Source organism: Gadus morhua, chromosome 16, assembly GCF_902167405.1.
Source record: "Gadus morhua chromosome 16, gadMor3.0, whole genome shotgun sequence".
Lineage (NCBI taxonomy): Eukaryota > Metazoa > Chordata > Actinopteri > Gadiformes > Gadidae > Gadus > Gadus morhua.
The window spans coordinates 10,482,668-10,500,932 of NC_044063.1; the positions used below are offsets into that span (position 1 = coordinate 10,482,668).

General features: G+C 48.2%; 1 protein-coding gene and 1 long non-coding RNA gene across 4 annotated transcripts in view; one reads left to right on the forward strand and one right to left on the reverse strand.

Annotated features, from left to right (window-relative positions):
• robo1 (roundabout, axon guidance receptor, homolog 1 (Drosophila)) overlaps positions 1-13,789 on the reverse strand; it is a 167,324-nt gene extending 153,535 nt beyond the window's left edge. For 2 of the 3 annotated variants that reach the window (XM_030381045.1, XM_030381046.1), the window contains exon 1: positions 12,975-13,789. In XM_030381045.1, coding sequence (XP_030236905.1) covers positions 12,975-13,032 — 58 coding nt within the window. In that variant the 5' untranslated portion in view covers positions 13,033-13,789. The remainder of the gene's footprint in view (positions 1-12,974) is intronic. The other variant, XM_030381044.1, reaches the window with a different exon arrangement.
• A 44-nt stretch (positions 13,790-13,833) lies between these two features.
• LOC115561216 (uncharacterized) lies at positions 13,834-17,570 on the forward strand. The gene is made up of 2 exons (XR_003979880.1): positions 13,834-13,955; positions 16,676-17,570. It is a non-coding gene; the product is annotated as an uncharacterized LOC115561216 (long non-coding RNA).
• The last annotated feature ends 695 nt before the right edge of the window (positions 17,571-18,265 follow it).

Consider the following 18,265-nt stretch of genomic DNA (forward strand, 5'->3'; position numbering starts at 1 on the left):
AAGTGGTAGATAACAGAGGGTCTGATAACACGCTGAGTGTGTAAGCCCAGAAACAAAGAGATCCCTTATCTGCATCTAATGACCCCAGCTCTCTTTGTTACCAGGCCCCGGTTCAACATTTAAGATATGGGCCGATAACAGCCGATATGAATCACTCACAGGCGTTGAGATTTCCTAGACTTTCAGAAGTATGGTTCGGTGTAACCCACCACATGCTGTAATCATCTGCAGTGGCTTTGACACGGTACGCCTGCCACGTTTATAAAAAATAAATAAAATAAATAATGCATTTCGAGCATTAACCCGCGGGATCCAATTGGGGCTGAGCTGCAGACCTCACTCATGCAAGCCTGCTCCACTGAATATTACGGAACACGAATGGAAGCTCTCAAACTCTGGAGGAGGCCGAAAGGCCGGCGTATCTGCCGTGCCCTCCTGTGTGTGTTTTTTCCAGATACACAGAGACGCTGTGCTTCATCGTAGACGCTGTGCTTCATCGTAGCCGCTGAGCGGCGAGGCGAGGACGCGGTGCGCAGAGGGGGACAGAAAGGCTTGTTAGGAGAAGAGCTGTCAAAATGGCCGTGGAACAAAGGCAGACGGGACTGACAGAGCACTGGATGGAAGCAAACAGTCTGTTCGTCTTACTTGTCTGTTTGTCTATGTCTCTCTCTCTCTTGCACAGACTGAACTAATCAAGCTGCAGCAAAGCCTGAATTCATGTTCTATAGGATTTCCAGGGTATGGGGCCCTAGAAGAGAGGGTTTAGGCTCTTAGGGGACCCAGAAACCAAGGAAATCGTTTAAGAAGCAGGGAGGAGAAGAAATACTAGGAAGTAATTAATATCATTCTTAGCTTAACAACAGACGTATACCAAGGCTGCAAATAACATATTGGTCTGTAACAGGGGTCACGATCAATACAACACCGGTCAATATGCTGCAATACATTGATTTATGTATTAATAACGAATACAATACATTATTACTGAGGCACAAACCAGTATTGCTGTAAGGCCCACAGTGGGTCGAACCACACTCTAAAACTAACGTCCCAACTATCCATACATTAAATATTGACTGTGTGGTTCCGAGATCGGTATTGGCGAAAAAAGAAACAAGCAAGAACTTTGATCCTCGAGTGTGTATGTTCTATTATGTTCTCACAACCAAACCCGAAATGCATTAGCCGACCACTGGACGAAAATATTAAACAGGATGCCAATCCCATTTTGTTATGTTGTTCCCCTGCAAGGCGCGTTCTTAATGAGGTTTGACCAGCGCTGGATCAAAGTGCCCCGCAGCACTGTAGCAAAGAGAGAGGAGGGCTAATTGAATATGCTGCTCCGTGTACTTCCCAGCGTGAGACCGCGCTGCTCTCATTACTACGGACTCCTCGCTCTAAACCGCTGGATGGGGGGGGGGGGGGGGGTGCGTCGTCAGGGGAGACCCCCTGAAAGTACCGGGCTACAAATTATCGTCTGCTTTCTAAAAATATTTGTGCGGATGGTTCCCTGAGCAATAAGTAACAGAATACAACAATTTAATACAATCTGGCCCTATAATAGAATCAGGCCAAATGTGCGAAAATAAATAAAACAGTATGGTTGCAATCGTTGTACAGAGTGCTCTCTCTGTGCATAACCATGCAGAACTCCATGAAGTTCCACCTCCACCCTGCAGGGCGAGTGGTGTACACTGTGAGGTCCTGTGGTCTTTAGGTCCCAAGGTCACTCTCTGCCCGGCCTGAGGTATTTCTGGTCCTGTGACCGACCATGACAAGATTGTGATAGGTGGCATGGAGCAAGCTGGTTGGAAGGGAGGGCTGTGTGTGTGCGTGTGTTTGTCTGTGTGTGTGTGTGTGTGTGTGTGTGTGTGTGTGTGTGTGTGTGTGTGTGTGTGTGTGTGTGTGTGTGTGTGTGTGTGTGTGTGTGTGTGTGTGTGTGTGTGTATGTTAGTGTGTGTGTGTATATGTTTGTGTATATGTGTTTGTTAGTGTATGTGTTTGTTAGTGTGTGTGTGTGTGTGTGTGTGTGTGTGTGTGTGTGTGTGTGTGTGTGTGTGTGTGTGTGTGTGTTTGTGTGTGTATGTTAGTGTGTGTATATGTGTTTGTGTGTGTCAGTGTATGTGTGTATGTGATTGTGAGTGTGTGTGTATTAGTGTATGTGTGTATGTGTGTGTGTGTGTGTGTGTGTGTGTGTGTGTGTGTGTGTGTGTGTATGTGTTTGTGTGTGTGTGTGTGTGTGTGTGTGTGAGAGTGTGTGCGCGTGTGTTACTGTCTCTGTGTGTGTGTAAAGAGAAGGTGGGCTGGTGGTGCACACTCAGCTGGCACAAGCGCGCTACAGTGCACGGCATGTGGGCCCAGTGCCAACTATAAGAACCCCTCTGAAAGGCTGCCAACAGCGAGCGAAGGGCGGGTATAGCCTTAAAAAATAATACCCTCAAATGCTTTTTACATGTTATTTAGCTGATGGAGTGTAGGCCCGATATGGCTCTACGGCTGGAAGGGGTTTCGTGTTTCAGTTTGTCTGTCCACTGAGCTGATGACCTTAACAGCTTATGTAGGCTATTTGAAATGTTCGCCCGGACACATTCGGAAACAAATCTCCCAGACAGCTGGGTGTTGAGAGGGAATTTCAGCTCCAGCTCCTCGGTCAAGGGCACCATGCTTACGGCGGACACAGAGCCTCAGCACTCCGGCTTCTGCTGCCCAAAGGTTAAAGGGCTCCGATCCCGGGCGCATGGTGCCACGCTGACAATGTGTGTGTGTGCAGTCCTGCGTTCCATGCATGCATGCATGCATGTGAGGCCTCACCGTGTCTCTCCCTCTGCTGCAGCTGCAAATAAAGTTTAACTTTTTTTTTTTGTTATAATGTGAAACGCGGCTTTCAGATTGGGGCTAGAGGTGGAGACTCGGTGGAGACTCGGTGGAGCCAGCCCCCCCCCCCCCCCCCCCCCCCCCGGTCCAGAGACACCATCCCTGGGTCTTTGGGGGGGGCATGGCCCTGGGCCAGGCTCCATGGAACTCGAACCGTCCACAACTGCTCAACACCCCCGGCCTGGAAAGAGGACACTGGGGCGCGAGACCTGCCATGCCATGCTCAGGAGATATTCGGTCAGAATTTAATGAAGGGGCAGAATCCGCAAGGAGCCCTTCTCCAGACGCATTAAAACGAAATTAGATTTTCCCCCTTCTTCCAGACGGCGACTGAAAATTCTGTCGATTGTCCAACATCCACATGAACCTCCTCGTCCTCGACCCCCCCCCCACCCCCCCCCCCCCCCCCACACACACACACACACACACACACACACTGACTCAAACGAGCGTAAAACAACAGACCCGGCTGTACAGGTATACGGGACAGTGTGTGTGGTAAGATCTCTTTGAGATGTACGAACACTAAAGAGGACTTGATTGTACATGCATCCCTGTTCCCTGTTTCACAACACAGTGTTGTGAAACTGAGAGATTCAAAGCTGCATTCAAAACCACAAACCGTTACAGAGATTATTGACATTTCACAGAAACTCTTGATTTCCCTTTGGAGTGGGAGTGGGGGTAGAGGAACGGGAACACTAATGGCAAAAGCACACCGCGGGAACGGTATAATCAAGTTTATAACCAAATTCATAAAATAAAATGAACAAATTAAAAGTAAATAAAACAATCCCAGGAGAGATTAGCATAAGCTTAGCTCAATCAAAATGAAAGGGCTAGGCAAGTGTAATACTTTAATTTGATGCTAGCAATGCTAAGAGTCCAGACTGACTGGTTTGGCCTCATTTCAGCCTGCCCCGATAGTGCCTATCATTAACATTAGAAGCTCAGGCTAGAGGTAAAAAGGAAGAAATGAATGGTAGGTAGGTCCTTATTATGGGATATAATGAGGACGGATAAACACAGCCTGTCAAGACTGAATGCCGAAAAGAAATCACAACAATCAGGTCGGACAACATTCGTTAGAGTGTGTGCAGACCCTTTATTTTCTCCGATATGTTGACAGCCAAGGAGACAGCAAGCCCCACAATTGTAGGGAGAGAGTCTCCTATTAAACTTTGGAAACTTTGCAAAAGGTTTGCATTCACACACACAAAAAACAGATATATTTCCAAACTGCAATTTTCATTCAATCAGGCCTTTCAAAAGGAGTCAGAGTTTGAATGCGTTGGAGTCAGGGGGAGGGGGGGAGGGCTAGATAGGTTGTAGAGGGGGGGCTGGAGGAGAGAAAGAGAGGGGGTGGGAAACTGCTATTGGTGCATTTTAAGCAGCCTGTGTTTGTGTGTGTGTGTGTGTGTGTGTGTGTGTGTATGTGTGTGTGTGTGGGGGGGGGGGTTACAGGAGAGAGGGTTAGAAAACAGGTCTTTCAAAGTGGTATTTACAGTTGAAAAGCTCTTGAAGCTGCCATTATTCTTATTATAATAAGTGCAATGTATCAGTCCTGTTGAAAAGGCTGGGACGTACAGAATGCATCTTGACAGGGCTAAGTGAGTATGAACAACTGCTCACTCCACTTTGAGACAATCTGGAGTTAGGAGGAGAGAGAAAGAAACCCTGCAATTACAAGCGGCTGTTGTGTTGTTAATACTGGTATCAGGAATAAACCGTGTTGTTTTACGGCCACGTAAAGCCGCTGACGTTTCCGGATTGGCGTTAATCTCCCGAGTTGTTTACATGCAGTAAATTCAGCTAGTCAGTCTGAGGCCTCCTCGCCATGGTTACGCTGGAGGCTCCGCCAACAACAGCAGGCCTATGGTTGAATTCCAAGGTCACCTTCCTCGGTAATTATGGCACTCGTTCCACGTGCTTCCTTTTTAAGTACAGCGCATCCCCCACTTTTTCTTGTCTTTATCACCATCCCTTTGTGCGACTGAAATGGCCCGAGGACCCGTTCTGATAACATTTCCGCTGGATTCATCCAGACGCTTCCAGTGCTGAGATCTGAGACCCTGTTTGCTTTGAATTCCCAGCCATCTTTTATTGGCATCCCAACAGCACAGCGCAAGGTGCGCCGATGCTAAAAATAAGACGGCTCCCAATTCAAAGTGAACAGTGTGAAACGCGTCTCCAAGCCGACGACGGGTATATACTCGGGAAGAGGTTCATTGGTCCTCGTCCGACCTGTCAATCAACTAAGACGCATGAAGATGGAGCAGTCTTATCAATCGTGGGAGTCTTGAATGGCCGGAGCTCAACTGGGTGGGGCCGAGGGTATTAATCAACCAATTAACAGTCTCTCTTTTAACTGCTAATTCAATCTATTCCACCGCCTATTCAGCTTAATGGTATTTCCCCCCCGTCAGTTATAACTAAAGAGAGGTTTTAGCATTTCAAAAGTGTATCCAAGCCATTGATGGGAAGGATAGAGTGTGTGTGTGGGGGGAGGGGGGGTGGGGGGGGAATAGACTAGGCCTTGTGGAGGCTGGAATGGGGGGGGGGGGGGGGTTAACTCAAGGAGAATAAGAGGGAAAAAGAAGGAAATGGGCAAAACAGAAGTTTTCCACAATGCCATCTCTCAGTAGGGGGAAATAAAAGGGGGAGGGACGGCGGGAGGGAGAGAGAGAGGGAGAGGGAGGGAGGGGGTCTGAGCCTCTTTAAAATGCACCACAAGAGCTCCCCACATGGCCGCAAGCAGCCCCTCCTGCACCACAGCTGAAAGCCCAGCCAGCCCAGCGAGCCCCTGTCCCAGGGCCCAGCCAGCCCAGCGAGCCCCTGTCCCAGGGCCCAGCCAACCCAGCGAGCCCCTGTCCCAGGGCCCAGCCAACCCTGCATCCCACTGGGGCCCCGGGGCCTGGCGGCCAGCACCAGGCCTTCAGGAAGTTTCAGCACAGTCTCTGCGCAGGAGTGTGCAGAGTGTAGCGAGACTCAAGGGCCCCGCCGGACCCGGGCCCCTGCTGTGCTGCCACATCAAAGAGGCTCCTCCAACCACTGTCTTTCAGTCTGCTCAGCACTTTAAGAAAACCTATCAACCCCCCCCCGTCCGTCCGTCCACAGCACCCTCCCTGGGTCCGTCTCTAGAGCAAGGGGAAAGACAAAACCGTCAGTCCTTTCCTTGGCGGAATCTGGCGCTGTGGGCCCTCAGCAGCAGATCCACACCGAGGGACCCCCGGGGATCTTGGAGCCCCAGATCGGGAGGACTCCCTGGGCCGCCGTCTCATGCATGTCCCCCTCCCATTCGTCCTCCCTCCTGCTCCTCCGCCCCCCCCCACCCCAGCCCTTCCCCTCATCCTCCACCCCAGGGTAGGCTTTGTGTAAACCAGCCCCACCCCCACCACCCCCACCACCCCCACCTCCTCCTCCTTTCCTAAACCCCACAGCGAACACACACACACACACACACACACTGAACAACCCCAAAGACCCATACATACACACACACACAACCCCAAAAACACGCGCATGCACGTACATACACACACACACACACACACACACATACAAACAGATACACATACTGCAATACCCCACGGACACACACACAACCCGACACACACCTTTGTGCACGCACACAAACACACACATGCACAAACACATACAAACCCACACAGACAGGCACACACACACACACACACCCTTAGACCCCGATGAACATTCTCCCCTCCTCCACCGCCTTACAGCCGCCCTGTCGCGGCGACACAAAGCGGCCGGCACATCTCAGTCTCCGCAGGCTCTCTCTCTCTCTCTCTCTCTCTCTCTCTCTCACTCTCACTCTCACTCTCTCTCTCTCTCTCTCTCTCTCTCTCTCTCTCTCTCTCTCTCTCTCTCTCTGCGTGTCAGCGTGCTTTATCTATGAAAGGATTTGCCGCTGACCGGCCACAAAAAAAAGGCAAAAACTGGGGCAAAATAACATGGGGGGATGGCGGGGGATGGAGAGAGAGGGCTCCATGTTTCAGCTCCATCTCTGCCCCTCTCTGCAAACCTGAATGTTCCTCTCTATATAGAAAATATTTCACTGGGGAGATGTTTCTTGATTTAACAAAAAAAAATTCAATTTTGTGAGCACGATGTTGAAATGTGTCCTTCAGGTCATTAAATGTTATTCCCATTCCTTACTTTATTATTATGAATCATCACTGCGCGTTAAAAGCTGAGCCCCCCAATTCCTGAAGATCCCATTGGGGAAATCAGACAGCCAGTCACCTAGGAACATCTTTCATCCAATAAGGGTGAACCGTTCATCACTCCCACACAGAGCCACCATCGCTTGGGCTCGCTGTCCGCCATCAACTGTCAACAGCAACATGCACAAAGCGACATGGCGATCTGATAACCACCGGTCGTCTGTGATGTCGACCCTCCCCTCTGTCCCACTGAGCTTGAAAACACAACAGCTTACCAACAGTAATAACATCAATCGTCAAGGAGGAAAAAAAAAAAAAGGAGAGTCCCTAATCAGTTTATGCTTCAGTCCATAGGGCTTAGTCTGCTGGAACGCAGACAGACACCAAAATGAGACACCCAGCAATGTTAAGTAATTTAATTACACTCACACGTCGACGCCACGCAAGCTAGAAAAAGACTCTCCTTCACAGCCAAAACTCGCCTCCAAAAAGGCTCTGGAAAGAGGGACCTCTCCGTTCCGGGGGGATTTGAATACCGTCGGCGGGACGGGCCCGTGTGGTCACGTGGATGCTTCCTGCGCATCATAATCACCGTCGTTATCTGGACCATCTTAATCCAGTCTCAGAAGTGACATGCCTATCAGCGAACAAGACCCCGTTGACGCCAAGTGGGTCTGGTAATTAATCCAATTAAAGAGGCCTTTCAGCCCCATTACGGCATGGTCGGAGCGGGCACATCATTAGGAGTGGTCTCCTTATTTATTTCACCTCATGGTAACTTTAATTAAAGCGGCTAGGCCTAAAAAAAATTTTTGTTTGGTTCCGGTTTCCGACCGACCCTGTCAATTTATGTGCGACCCAAATTATTTTATGAGCTTTATAAAAAAAAAAAAAAAAAAAAAAAAAAAATGTTTTTGATGCAAACTATAATTACGTTTTGGTACAGCACCTCTTCATTCTGTACAAGGATGAGCGAATTTTCTCGTTTTTAAATGAAAACAACCTACCTATCATTCGCTGCCGCTGGAAAAAATAAAATAAAAAAATAAAATAAATTCCCTACCTACCCATGACCTCAACTGACAACCAACAGGAACCAAACTTTTTTTTTTTTTAGGCCCTATCTGGTCCGTCTGACGTTTAGCCGTGGCCGCACGCTGAACTACATCCACCAGCCACCTTGTCACGCACACACACACACACACGCACACACACACACGCACACACACACACACACACACACACACACACACACACACACACACATGGATACACACACACACTCACACATTGATACACACACACACTCACACATTGATACTCACACACACACACACACACACACACAAACACACACACAAATTGAATCAAACTGATGCACACAAACACATATGCATGCACACACTGACGCGCACAAAAATGCCTACATATGCAAGTGCACACACACACACATTGATACACACACACAGTCACACACACACACACACACACACATTGATATACACACGCATACAAATTGATACAAACTGATGCACACTAACAAATATGCATGTACATACACTGAGGCACATAATAATGCCTACATATGCAAGCACACACACACACGGACCAACACTGCGACACACACAAAGACGTACACACACATTCCTATGTGTGATTTGACCGAACGAATCTCCCTCTAATCCCGGATCACAGGGTCTAAACCAGGCTCGGCTCGGATTAGGATAATATTAACGGCATTAGTGGACATTACCGAGATGAGCAGCTCTGTGGAGCCCGACACCTCACACCTGTGTAAGGCACGCATCACGTCGGAGATAAGTTCTCTCATGGACCCCGATATATCTAACCACACACACACACGCACACACACACTCCCACCTCCAGAATATTCCAGCATGCAACACCACGACAGGGGGCACAGAAAGTGGAGCACAATACTTCATAAACTTCTTATTATTTCCCTCTCGGTTGAAAAGTCATACATTGTGAAAAGTTGAAGGAAGGCTTCAATAAGTGTGCATGTGTGCGTGCGTGCGTGCGTGTGTGCGTGCGTGTGTGTGTGCTCGAGTGTGTGTGTGTCTGTGTGCATCTGTTGTCCGTCTGAGAGTGTGTGTGTGTGTGTGTGTGTGTGTGTGTGTGTGTGTGTGTGTGTGTGTGTGTGTCTGTGTGTGTGTGTGCACCGAGTGAGGAATGTGTGAGTGAGAGGACAGCAGAGGCAGGCCGGTGTGACCCCGGGGCCCTGGTCCATTAATTGGCCCTGGAGCCCACTGAGTCCTGTCATATCATCCCCACACTGGGGGTGGAGGGCGGCCGCTATTTATCACCACTTAGGACTCAATTTGTCAGGACGCTCCACTCAGTGGGGAGGTGGTGTGGAGGTGGTGGTGTGGAGGTGGTGGTGGTGTGTGATGCGGGGGTAGAGACTGATTAACAGGGCACCACTCCCTCTGCCCTCTTCACAAACTCTCAGCTGTGACACATAGTCAGGCGCTGGCCCTGACACAAGATACACAATAACAAATACACACACACACACAAAAACAAATACACGCATGCATTGCACACACAAACGCAGGCAGGCATACACACACATTTACAAATACACAAACACACGGGCATCGAAGCACACCTATCCTTGGACATACACACACACTTCCGCTTGCAGTCATAAAGCAGAACATTCCTCTTGGGCCCACATCAGCACAATCATGATTAAACATAATCACGACAAGAATTTACAACAGCGGCGATTCAAATGTTTTTTCCCCTCCTCGAGACAATGCCATAATCAGGCTCATGAGCGAGAGGTTTGATTTATCAAACCCCGACCAACCACACCTGGTAATCAATAACCTCCTTATCTCGAGAGATGTGGCATTTATAGAGTATAATTTCCCATCAAACAAGGTTGGATGGCCGCACCTCTCTTTACCCTGGTCTGAACCGCAGACTCTGAGGCGAGGAAAGGTACAGCTCGCTGCAAAGGCTAGGAGGGAGGGAGGGGGGGAGATAACAAGCGCTCCCTGTCTGCCTAGGATAGATCACCTGATAACAGGACAGCCGGAGATGGATGAAGGCATCAATTTAGAAAGCCTTCAGACAAACCAAGGAGGCAATCAGCAAGCCACCACAAGTTTCACAAGGGCCCGGCGCGGTCACATTTGTCTCACTGGCCATCTCTCTATCTCCCTCTCCCTGTCTCTGTACTCATCTTTCTGCTGCCTGTACGACACAGACACATTTATATAAATATATGTATATATAATCCAGACACATATGCAAGCTGTCCACTTTTACGGAAAAGCTTGCTAAGCACGAGTCGTATCTGTGTCAATTAATCCCGCTGGTAATACGCGAGCAGTGTTCCCATCGTGAACTCACCCCCAAGACCCTCCCCTCACACAACAATGTCACCCCCCTAACCACCTTATTAACGGCTAACATGGAATCCTTTTTCTTCTTCGGGGTAAAGTGGTGTGTAATCCAATTTCCCTGACAAGCAGCTCCATAATCCAGCATCAACGGTCTGCGCCAGCATCTGCTTGACAGCTTCATCTCGGCCTACAGCTAGGCCTCTTCCTCCTCCTCCTCATCCTCTTCCTCTTCTTCTTCTTCTTCTTCTTCTTCTTCTCACGCCTCTCCAACTTCTGACGCCTCGCCACAGACATCGCACACATCACACACATCCATAGCACTGGGCGTAATTGGAAACCGTCATGTCTGCGGGGTCTCTTCTCGGTCATGACAGGAACATTCCCCCCCAGCCTGCCCCACCAAAAACCCCAACATGGGACTAACCCAGACGACCCCTCCGATCCGACCCCTGACCCGGCTTCCTGTAGTGGATGATTGCGGGGGTCTGGTCTAGGGATCTATCTCTGCCCTCTCCTCCATCACGGTGGCGCAGTTCCTGAGGTTTAAGGCGGTGCGTTTGAGCCTTCAGCGCATGGGAACTGCTTTGTCTTCCTGCATGCTCGCGGTCTGGAGCGCGCACACACACACACACACACACACACACACACACACAGACGCAGACGCAGACACAGACGCAGACGCAGACGCAGGGCGCTAGCTTAACTCACCATTAAACAAAGACTCAATTCAGGGGGAAAAGCAATTGGGAGGTTCAGCTAACATTTGAACTCTATGATGATAAAGTGCTTTTGAGAGAGAGAGAGAGAGAGAGAGAGCGAGAGAGAAGAGAAGAGAAGAGAAGAGAAGAGAAGAGAAGAGAAGAGAAGAGAAGAGAAGGAGAAAGAGAGAGAGAGAGAGACCCAAAGTCACACACAGACATAGGTTTACAATGTCCGCCTGCAGACAGACACTCAGTCAAAGTATAAAGCTGCAACTGAAGTGACAGCCGGCGCTAAAGAGTTGTCATATTAGAGGAAAACAAAAAAGATATATTAGCTCAAATTGTTCCACCACAAGGCTGCGGTGATGCTGGTGTTAATAAGACCCTGCAGTCTTCACTTATACTTCTCCGCCTTAGTGTTATTGCCTTTGGTTGGGTTCCCAGGGTGCTGAAAGACCCCGTCCTTAGAGACATTAGGAAACACACTAAGGTATCCCCTTCAGGTTTTAACTTGAAAACAATTACCCTGACTGTTACTTATAGTTAATTACACAGGCGGGCGGAGGCTGTAATATAGTGCCGTAAACCAGACCCTGGTGTCAGGCAGCACCACCTGGCTGGAACCCCGGTACCTTGTCTGTAAAACAACGTGGATGGAGGCCTGCATGGAAACCAAACAAGTGGCCCATTGTCGGCCTCTAAACCGCCAAATATTGTCTAAGCAAACTCCTCTTTTCACCTCAACTGCATGAACAGGTTCCACCGAGTCCCCCTTCTCTTTTGTTGTGGCGGTGGACGCCTTGTTTGCTGCCGGGTACAAAGGCTTCGCTCTAATGTATCATAGCCCGGGTGGCCGCCATTGGCTGCCCGTCAACACTGGACCTAGTGACCCGGAAACGTGGGGCTCGCGCCGCACAGCAAGACCATGACGACACGACTGAGATGAGCAGCGTGTGTGTGGAGTAAGTTACGATGAACCGTGCCCCTCCACACACACACACCCAACCCTAACCCCAGCACCACCACCACCACCCCATACAGTACTGTCCCTCTCTGGGGCTGTTGTATAAACAGCAGACATAACAGAACAATACAATGTGGTACATTGGGATATAGTATAGTCCAGAGAAGCCAATAAGGCTATGTGAATAGCCTGCAATCAGCAGTAATGGTCATCCCTGGACAGAACCATGACAAACATGGACACTCTGGGTCCGAAGGGGGCCAAGGCTGTCTGAATGACAGATTACAGCTGCTCTCTTCACTTAGCGCTTATGGATTCAGCACTTTATCGTGCCTATGTGCAAGCTCAGCTCTCTAAAGTAGCACAGTTCCTTATTCCTTACGACACCATCACCAGAATGGAGGTACTTTTTTAGGTCAGGGAGGAATAAAAGAAGGATACAACATTCTCAAAATGTAGGGTACTGTTGATGTGGAACAAAACGTGCATATCAGAGTGATGTTAAGGGGGGGGGGGGGGGGGGGGGGGGGGGGGGGGGGGGGGGGGGGGGGGGGGGGACTTCACTGCATACAGGGGCCCCCAAGACGTGTATTACGTATTGAAATGAAATAGGCCGAGGTTTCGTGTTTGTGAAATCCATTCACTAATTTAACTATTAAGGTTTAATTGCTAATACGTTAAACAAAAACGGGGAAATAAATCCATTACAACCAGGGCAAGTTACAGAAGTGATTAAAGCTTGTTTGTGTTGTGTTTTGTCTAAGATGCGCTTCTTTTTATCCAGAAGTGGTGTATTCTACCACCGGCACAACTGCAACCAGAGGAACATAGATCATGCTGTTGTTTAGAAAAGAGATGCTCATCCTATGCTTACCTGAGCACACATGGAGAAGTCCTACTAGAAATGCTACTCCAATAGAAGTAGGAGACATTATTCAACGTCCCTCGGATGAAAAAAAATGTCTGGCGTGATCCAAATTATTCAGAATTCAATCCAAACATCCGCTCCTTCATAATCTTGACGTCAAAATCCAAAACACAATAATCCAGAAATAAAAAAAGCTTTTGTAGGAGCGCACAAAAGCAATGACGAGTTTGAAGTAAAACCCGATTTACAAGTGATCTGCTTGCTTTGGCTTTGTATGAATGAAAATCTAATAACCCAAGAAATAAAAAGAAAAACGAGTTTTCAAATGTTAAAATCTGAATTTGCGCTCTTTTGATTCGAATCAAAAATCGTGAGCCTAAAGTGAACGGGAGAACCACATGAAGATAAATCCTTTGGTTTGATTGATATCCCTTCTGCGCTCAGTATCCACACGTTTCTCTTTATTAATTTAGGTTATTTCCTTTGTGCAAAAATGAAAAAACGAAAAACACTGATATTCAAGTTGCAGGCGAGCGTCCGTTGTATTCCACACCGGGTTCCTGGGAGTCACATTATTTCAGTCCTCTTTTGAATCTGTCAGTGGAGATCGGAAACTTTTTAAGTTGCTGTCCTCGGCTCCGTTACAACGCTCCCGTGTCGGTAACTCCCTTCATCCAAAAACGACCGAATTCAAATCCAACTTTGCCATCAGTTTGTTGCGGTGAAGTTCTGCTGCAAGATTCTAGTGATCCCCCAAATGCGCGTAGACCCCCGAACCTCAGCGGAGGGAGCACGACTTCACGTTCAGCGCGTTTCATTCAGGAGAGCGGAATGCCTCGTCAATTGGTATGTGCCATTCTACCCCCCCCCCTCCCCTCAGTAGAGCGAACAATGTATCCCAGAGAGGAAATTTAACCTCTTCCAGCCTGGATCCCACCCCGGCGCACGGTGGGTTGCTGTGTTTGGAGCTCAGAGAGGGAATACAAGGTAAAGCACACGTTTTCACTTCTGCTTCACTGTCTTTCATTCTTCCACCTGAGATTGGTTTTATAAAAATAGGATATCAAGGTTCAGCTCAACCTTGGGTATAGTAAGTTACTGTTTTCTTTCTGCCATGGAAAGGGCAAATTTAAAATACCAAAACCAGAAATGAAAATTAATATTGGTAATTTATGTCAATGTTATATCAGTTACATCTTAACATTTAATTCTACAAACTAAATAATTTAATCAAAGACATATTTGACCTATAACTATTGCATAGGCTTCTATGTATACACTATATTTTATATGGGCCTATTTTAAGTGGCATACTTATTTATTTATTGATATATTTATATAAAGTCTTATTTATTAAGACTATATTATATTATCAAGACTTAAGTACAAACATGAAGTAATAAAAAATATGGTTCAGATAAAATGATGTAACATGCTACAGGAGAGAAGCCCAAATGTAGGGCTATAGAGGATGTGAATATAACAAAAAGGGACTTTTTCTGCACCCACACCAGCGAACCCAGGCTACTCAGTTCATGTCTCGCCTGGTGACCCTCCCAACATTCATTACCAAACAGCGCCCTCCAGTGGAATTTCCGCTATATTGTAGGACATACACACAAAGAGCGCAGAGGAGTTTTGTCGCGGTATGCTGAATGACTAACAATCAACTGAACCACGTCCATCAACTGCTGTTATATTATCTCCCCCCACCAACCTACACAAACAGGATAATTATGGTTGTTTTTTCCTCTTCGCAAGTCTGAACACTTTTAAACCCGTTCGTCCACAGCCCACTTATTTTGTTTTAGTGTTTTCTAGCGGTGTGGCTGGGTTGATCGCATGCATCGCACTTCCAACTGGCACATTTTATCCGGGGCCTAGTGGGGGGGAATTGGATAAGAGAAATTATCAGCGGGAAGTCCACTTAGAGAACAGGCAGCATGGGGCCCGGCAGGGTGAAGGCTGCAGACTGAGGGGAAGCCATGAAGAGACCATGCAGAGAATGAAGACGCAATCACACTCAAATGCTGAAGAGGAAAACACTGCCCTCTGAGGACGCGTACGCCTCGTGTAACAGCGCACAGTCCCAATTAACAACTGTCGGAATAAAGTCAACTTGATTAAAAAGATATGAGCAACCAGAGTACCCTTAAATCTCAATGAAATAAACGAATGATTGCTTTCTGCAATGCAGTGCCGGCCCTAGGTTCTGACTCCCAGTCATAATGTGCTGTGTGTTCAATCCCCCCAAGACAACAGCTAACCTATACGCACTCCTGAAGCAGGAAGCCTAACCTCTTCCTCTTAATTAATTCAATGTGACCTTGATTAAAAGCAACTTCCAAATCACTCATCCGTTTGTTTGTGTTCTGCGGCTGGCCTCCTTTCCACCGAAAGGCGCGTCACGGGCAAGCACTATGCAGGGTTTTCCTCCCACGCTCAAAAGGCACATTGAAATAATTGTCACTGTCTTAGCGAGATGGCAGCAGGCTGAGAATAGAGCCGCCAGACAGCCGACATAGGACAGCTTTTTATATTTTAACAACCTTCCCTGTTTCGGGTTGGGCGCACCAGAGTTGACCCTTTGAGATGTTGAGTCAAAGACGTCACTTTAAAGCAAAATACAGCTTTAAGTCAAAATACAGTTTGTTTTTTTGACCATTGAGCTGTACTCACGGTGGAAGTGCTGGTCACAAGTCAGCGCTCTGTCGTGGGAATCCTTCAGAGCGCTGTGGTGCTGGTGGTTTGTACCGGGACCCGGAGACTTCCGCATTTTGCACCCGGACCGAGGGGAGCTGTGTGGGCCAGCGTGGAGACGATGGGGGCCCCGCAGACTATTGGGGTCTTTGGGGACCCCCAACATGACCGGCATGGCTAGGAGCACCACCAGTAGAGACACAAGTCGCATGGCAGTGGTGGTGGAGGCTAGGGATACAATGCCCTTATTTCCCTGTCCATATACAGAATATCACGTACCTTCCTTCTAGCACTCGTTATCTGTCCAGGAAAAATATTTCAAGCCTTAAAAAACGTATCTGCTTCGTCCCAGAGGAAGCTTGCCCTCCTTCTTAAAGGTTGTACCAGGGCTTGTCTTTGCTTTTCAAGAAAAACATTCATTCAAAAAGCCGCCCTAAAAACAAAACAAATAATAGAAGATGTTTGGAAATCTGCTGTTAAAAAATACACAAGAACAGTGTGTTTTTCTCCCAGCAAGTGTCCTTCCCTGGATGTTTCTAGCCTTTCCCTCTGCCAAGTGTCTCAACCCCTGCCGTCCCGGCCAGTCCCTTCAATCTGATGGCATCTCCCCCCAACCCTCCCGCTCAAACACGATAGCATCTTAATGAGAAGAACTGCAATGTAGATAGTGAAGTACCATCTCCTACCAACCACAACTCCTTGCAAAGTCTCTCTCTCTCTCTCTCTCTCTCTCTCTCTCTCTCTCTCTCTCTCTCTCTCTCTCTCTCTCTCTCTCTCTCTCTCTCTCTCTCTCTCTCTCTCTCTCTCTCTCTCTCTCTCTCTCTCTCTCTCTCTCTCTCTCTCTCTCTCTCTCTCTCTCTCATGCATCCCCATGGCGTCGCAGCAGACCCTCTCTCGCCCCCTCTCCCCCGGGTCTTTTATCTCCTTTTATATCCTTCTTTTACCATGCTAAACCACCGGGTGGATGTCTCCCTGTTCTTAATCTACCTCTCATGCTTTCTCTCTAGATTGTTTCCCGCTCGTATGATGTGTCCCAGCGTCGAGTGGGAACCGAGGCGCCCCCCCGCGGGCACCCTGCTGGGGCATCCCTCCATCAAACGCCGCCAGACCCCGAGAAAAACGGCCGAGGCCCCCGTGAGGAGGCGGGAGGGAGGAGCTGGTGCTGGGGTGACACGAGGGCCCCCGGTGAAAAGACCAAGGAGCCCAGCAGCTCGCCCTTCCTCCCGACTGGGCGCTCTGAATGGCCTTTCAGTCCCAGGCTTAGCAGCGCTCAAAACAAGATGGCATACAAAACACAACCGACACGCAACACACACTCTCTCTCTCTCTCCCCCTCTCCCTCTCTCCCTCTCTCTCTCTCTCTCTCTCTCTCTCTCTCTCTCCCCCTCTCCCTCTCTCCCTCTCTCTCTCTCTCTCTCTCTCTCTCTCTCTCTCTCTCTCTCTCGGAACAGGGGGTGGTGTGTATTCATAAACTATTATTATAGTGACATTCAAGCAGCATTGCTTTTGATTTCCACTCCTCCATTGAGTTAATCAATGGACTTACCGTCTGAAGACAACAAAGTGTCAGTGTTGGAGAGGTGCTTTGTGCAGGGAGAAGTACCGGGAGACCGAAGAAGAAGCAGTTGAAAGTAGTAGATTTGTTACTTATTACACTTCACCCATACTAAATTCGTTTTTTCCAGCTTTGAAGATTTATTTATGTACTGTGCGCCGACTTATATTTCTCTTCAAAAGAAACTCCACCGAATTGAAAAAATGTGCTGTCTTTGTCCGCTTTTTAACAAGCCTCCGAGGAGCTCAGTGCAAAGGCAATCGATGAATGACGGGGAGGAAATAAGACTGTTTTATTGAGTTCTCAAAACATAAAAAACGAAAAATAAAAATCTGCAAATAACTCTACTCCGATGTGTGTGTGTGTGTGCATGCACTGTCTCGGTTTCGACGGCCTGTCATCTATTATAGAGTTACATAAGCAGTACATCAGGAGTCACAAGCAGGACTGACACTGACTAACTGAATCCTGTCAGCATCACGAGAACTCCTTCAGGGAAGAAACGACAGAGACTACAATTCTTTGAAATTCCATTTCTACACAGACAGACTGAAGCGTGACCTAGAAATGGTCACCACCATCTCCCACTGACATCATAGCCAAGACGGCTCGGTATTAGATGCAGCTTCAGTCGAGGACCGGACGCAGACAACCAAGCTTTGTTTCAACCATATGGGAAAACGCTCACCCAACCCACACCGGGTTTACAGCGACACGCATCCACTGGAACCGGATGGAACCGGATGGAAAATATCTACTTTTTTATGTTTATTACCTCTCGCAGACAGCAATGAAGAGCAGATTTATGAGTGTGACAGGGTTTGAATGTGAAGGGTGTCATCGGGTAAAAAGAACAACTAGAATTGCTCTCGCACGTTAAAGGCCTGGTGGTAGTTCCTTGCTTTCAGAAATCTGCCTGACTTTGCTGGTTCCTCTCGCTATCAAGAGAGAAAATTATATCAAACGGACAGAGGGTGTCGTGGGCTGGGCTTAAGGGTGTCCTACTGTACAATGTGATTGGAAGGAGAGGAGAACAATTCCA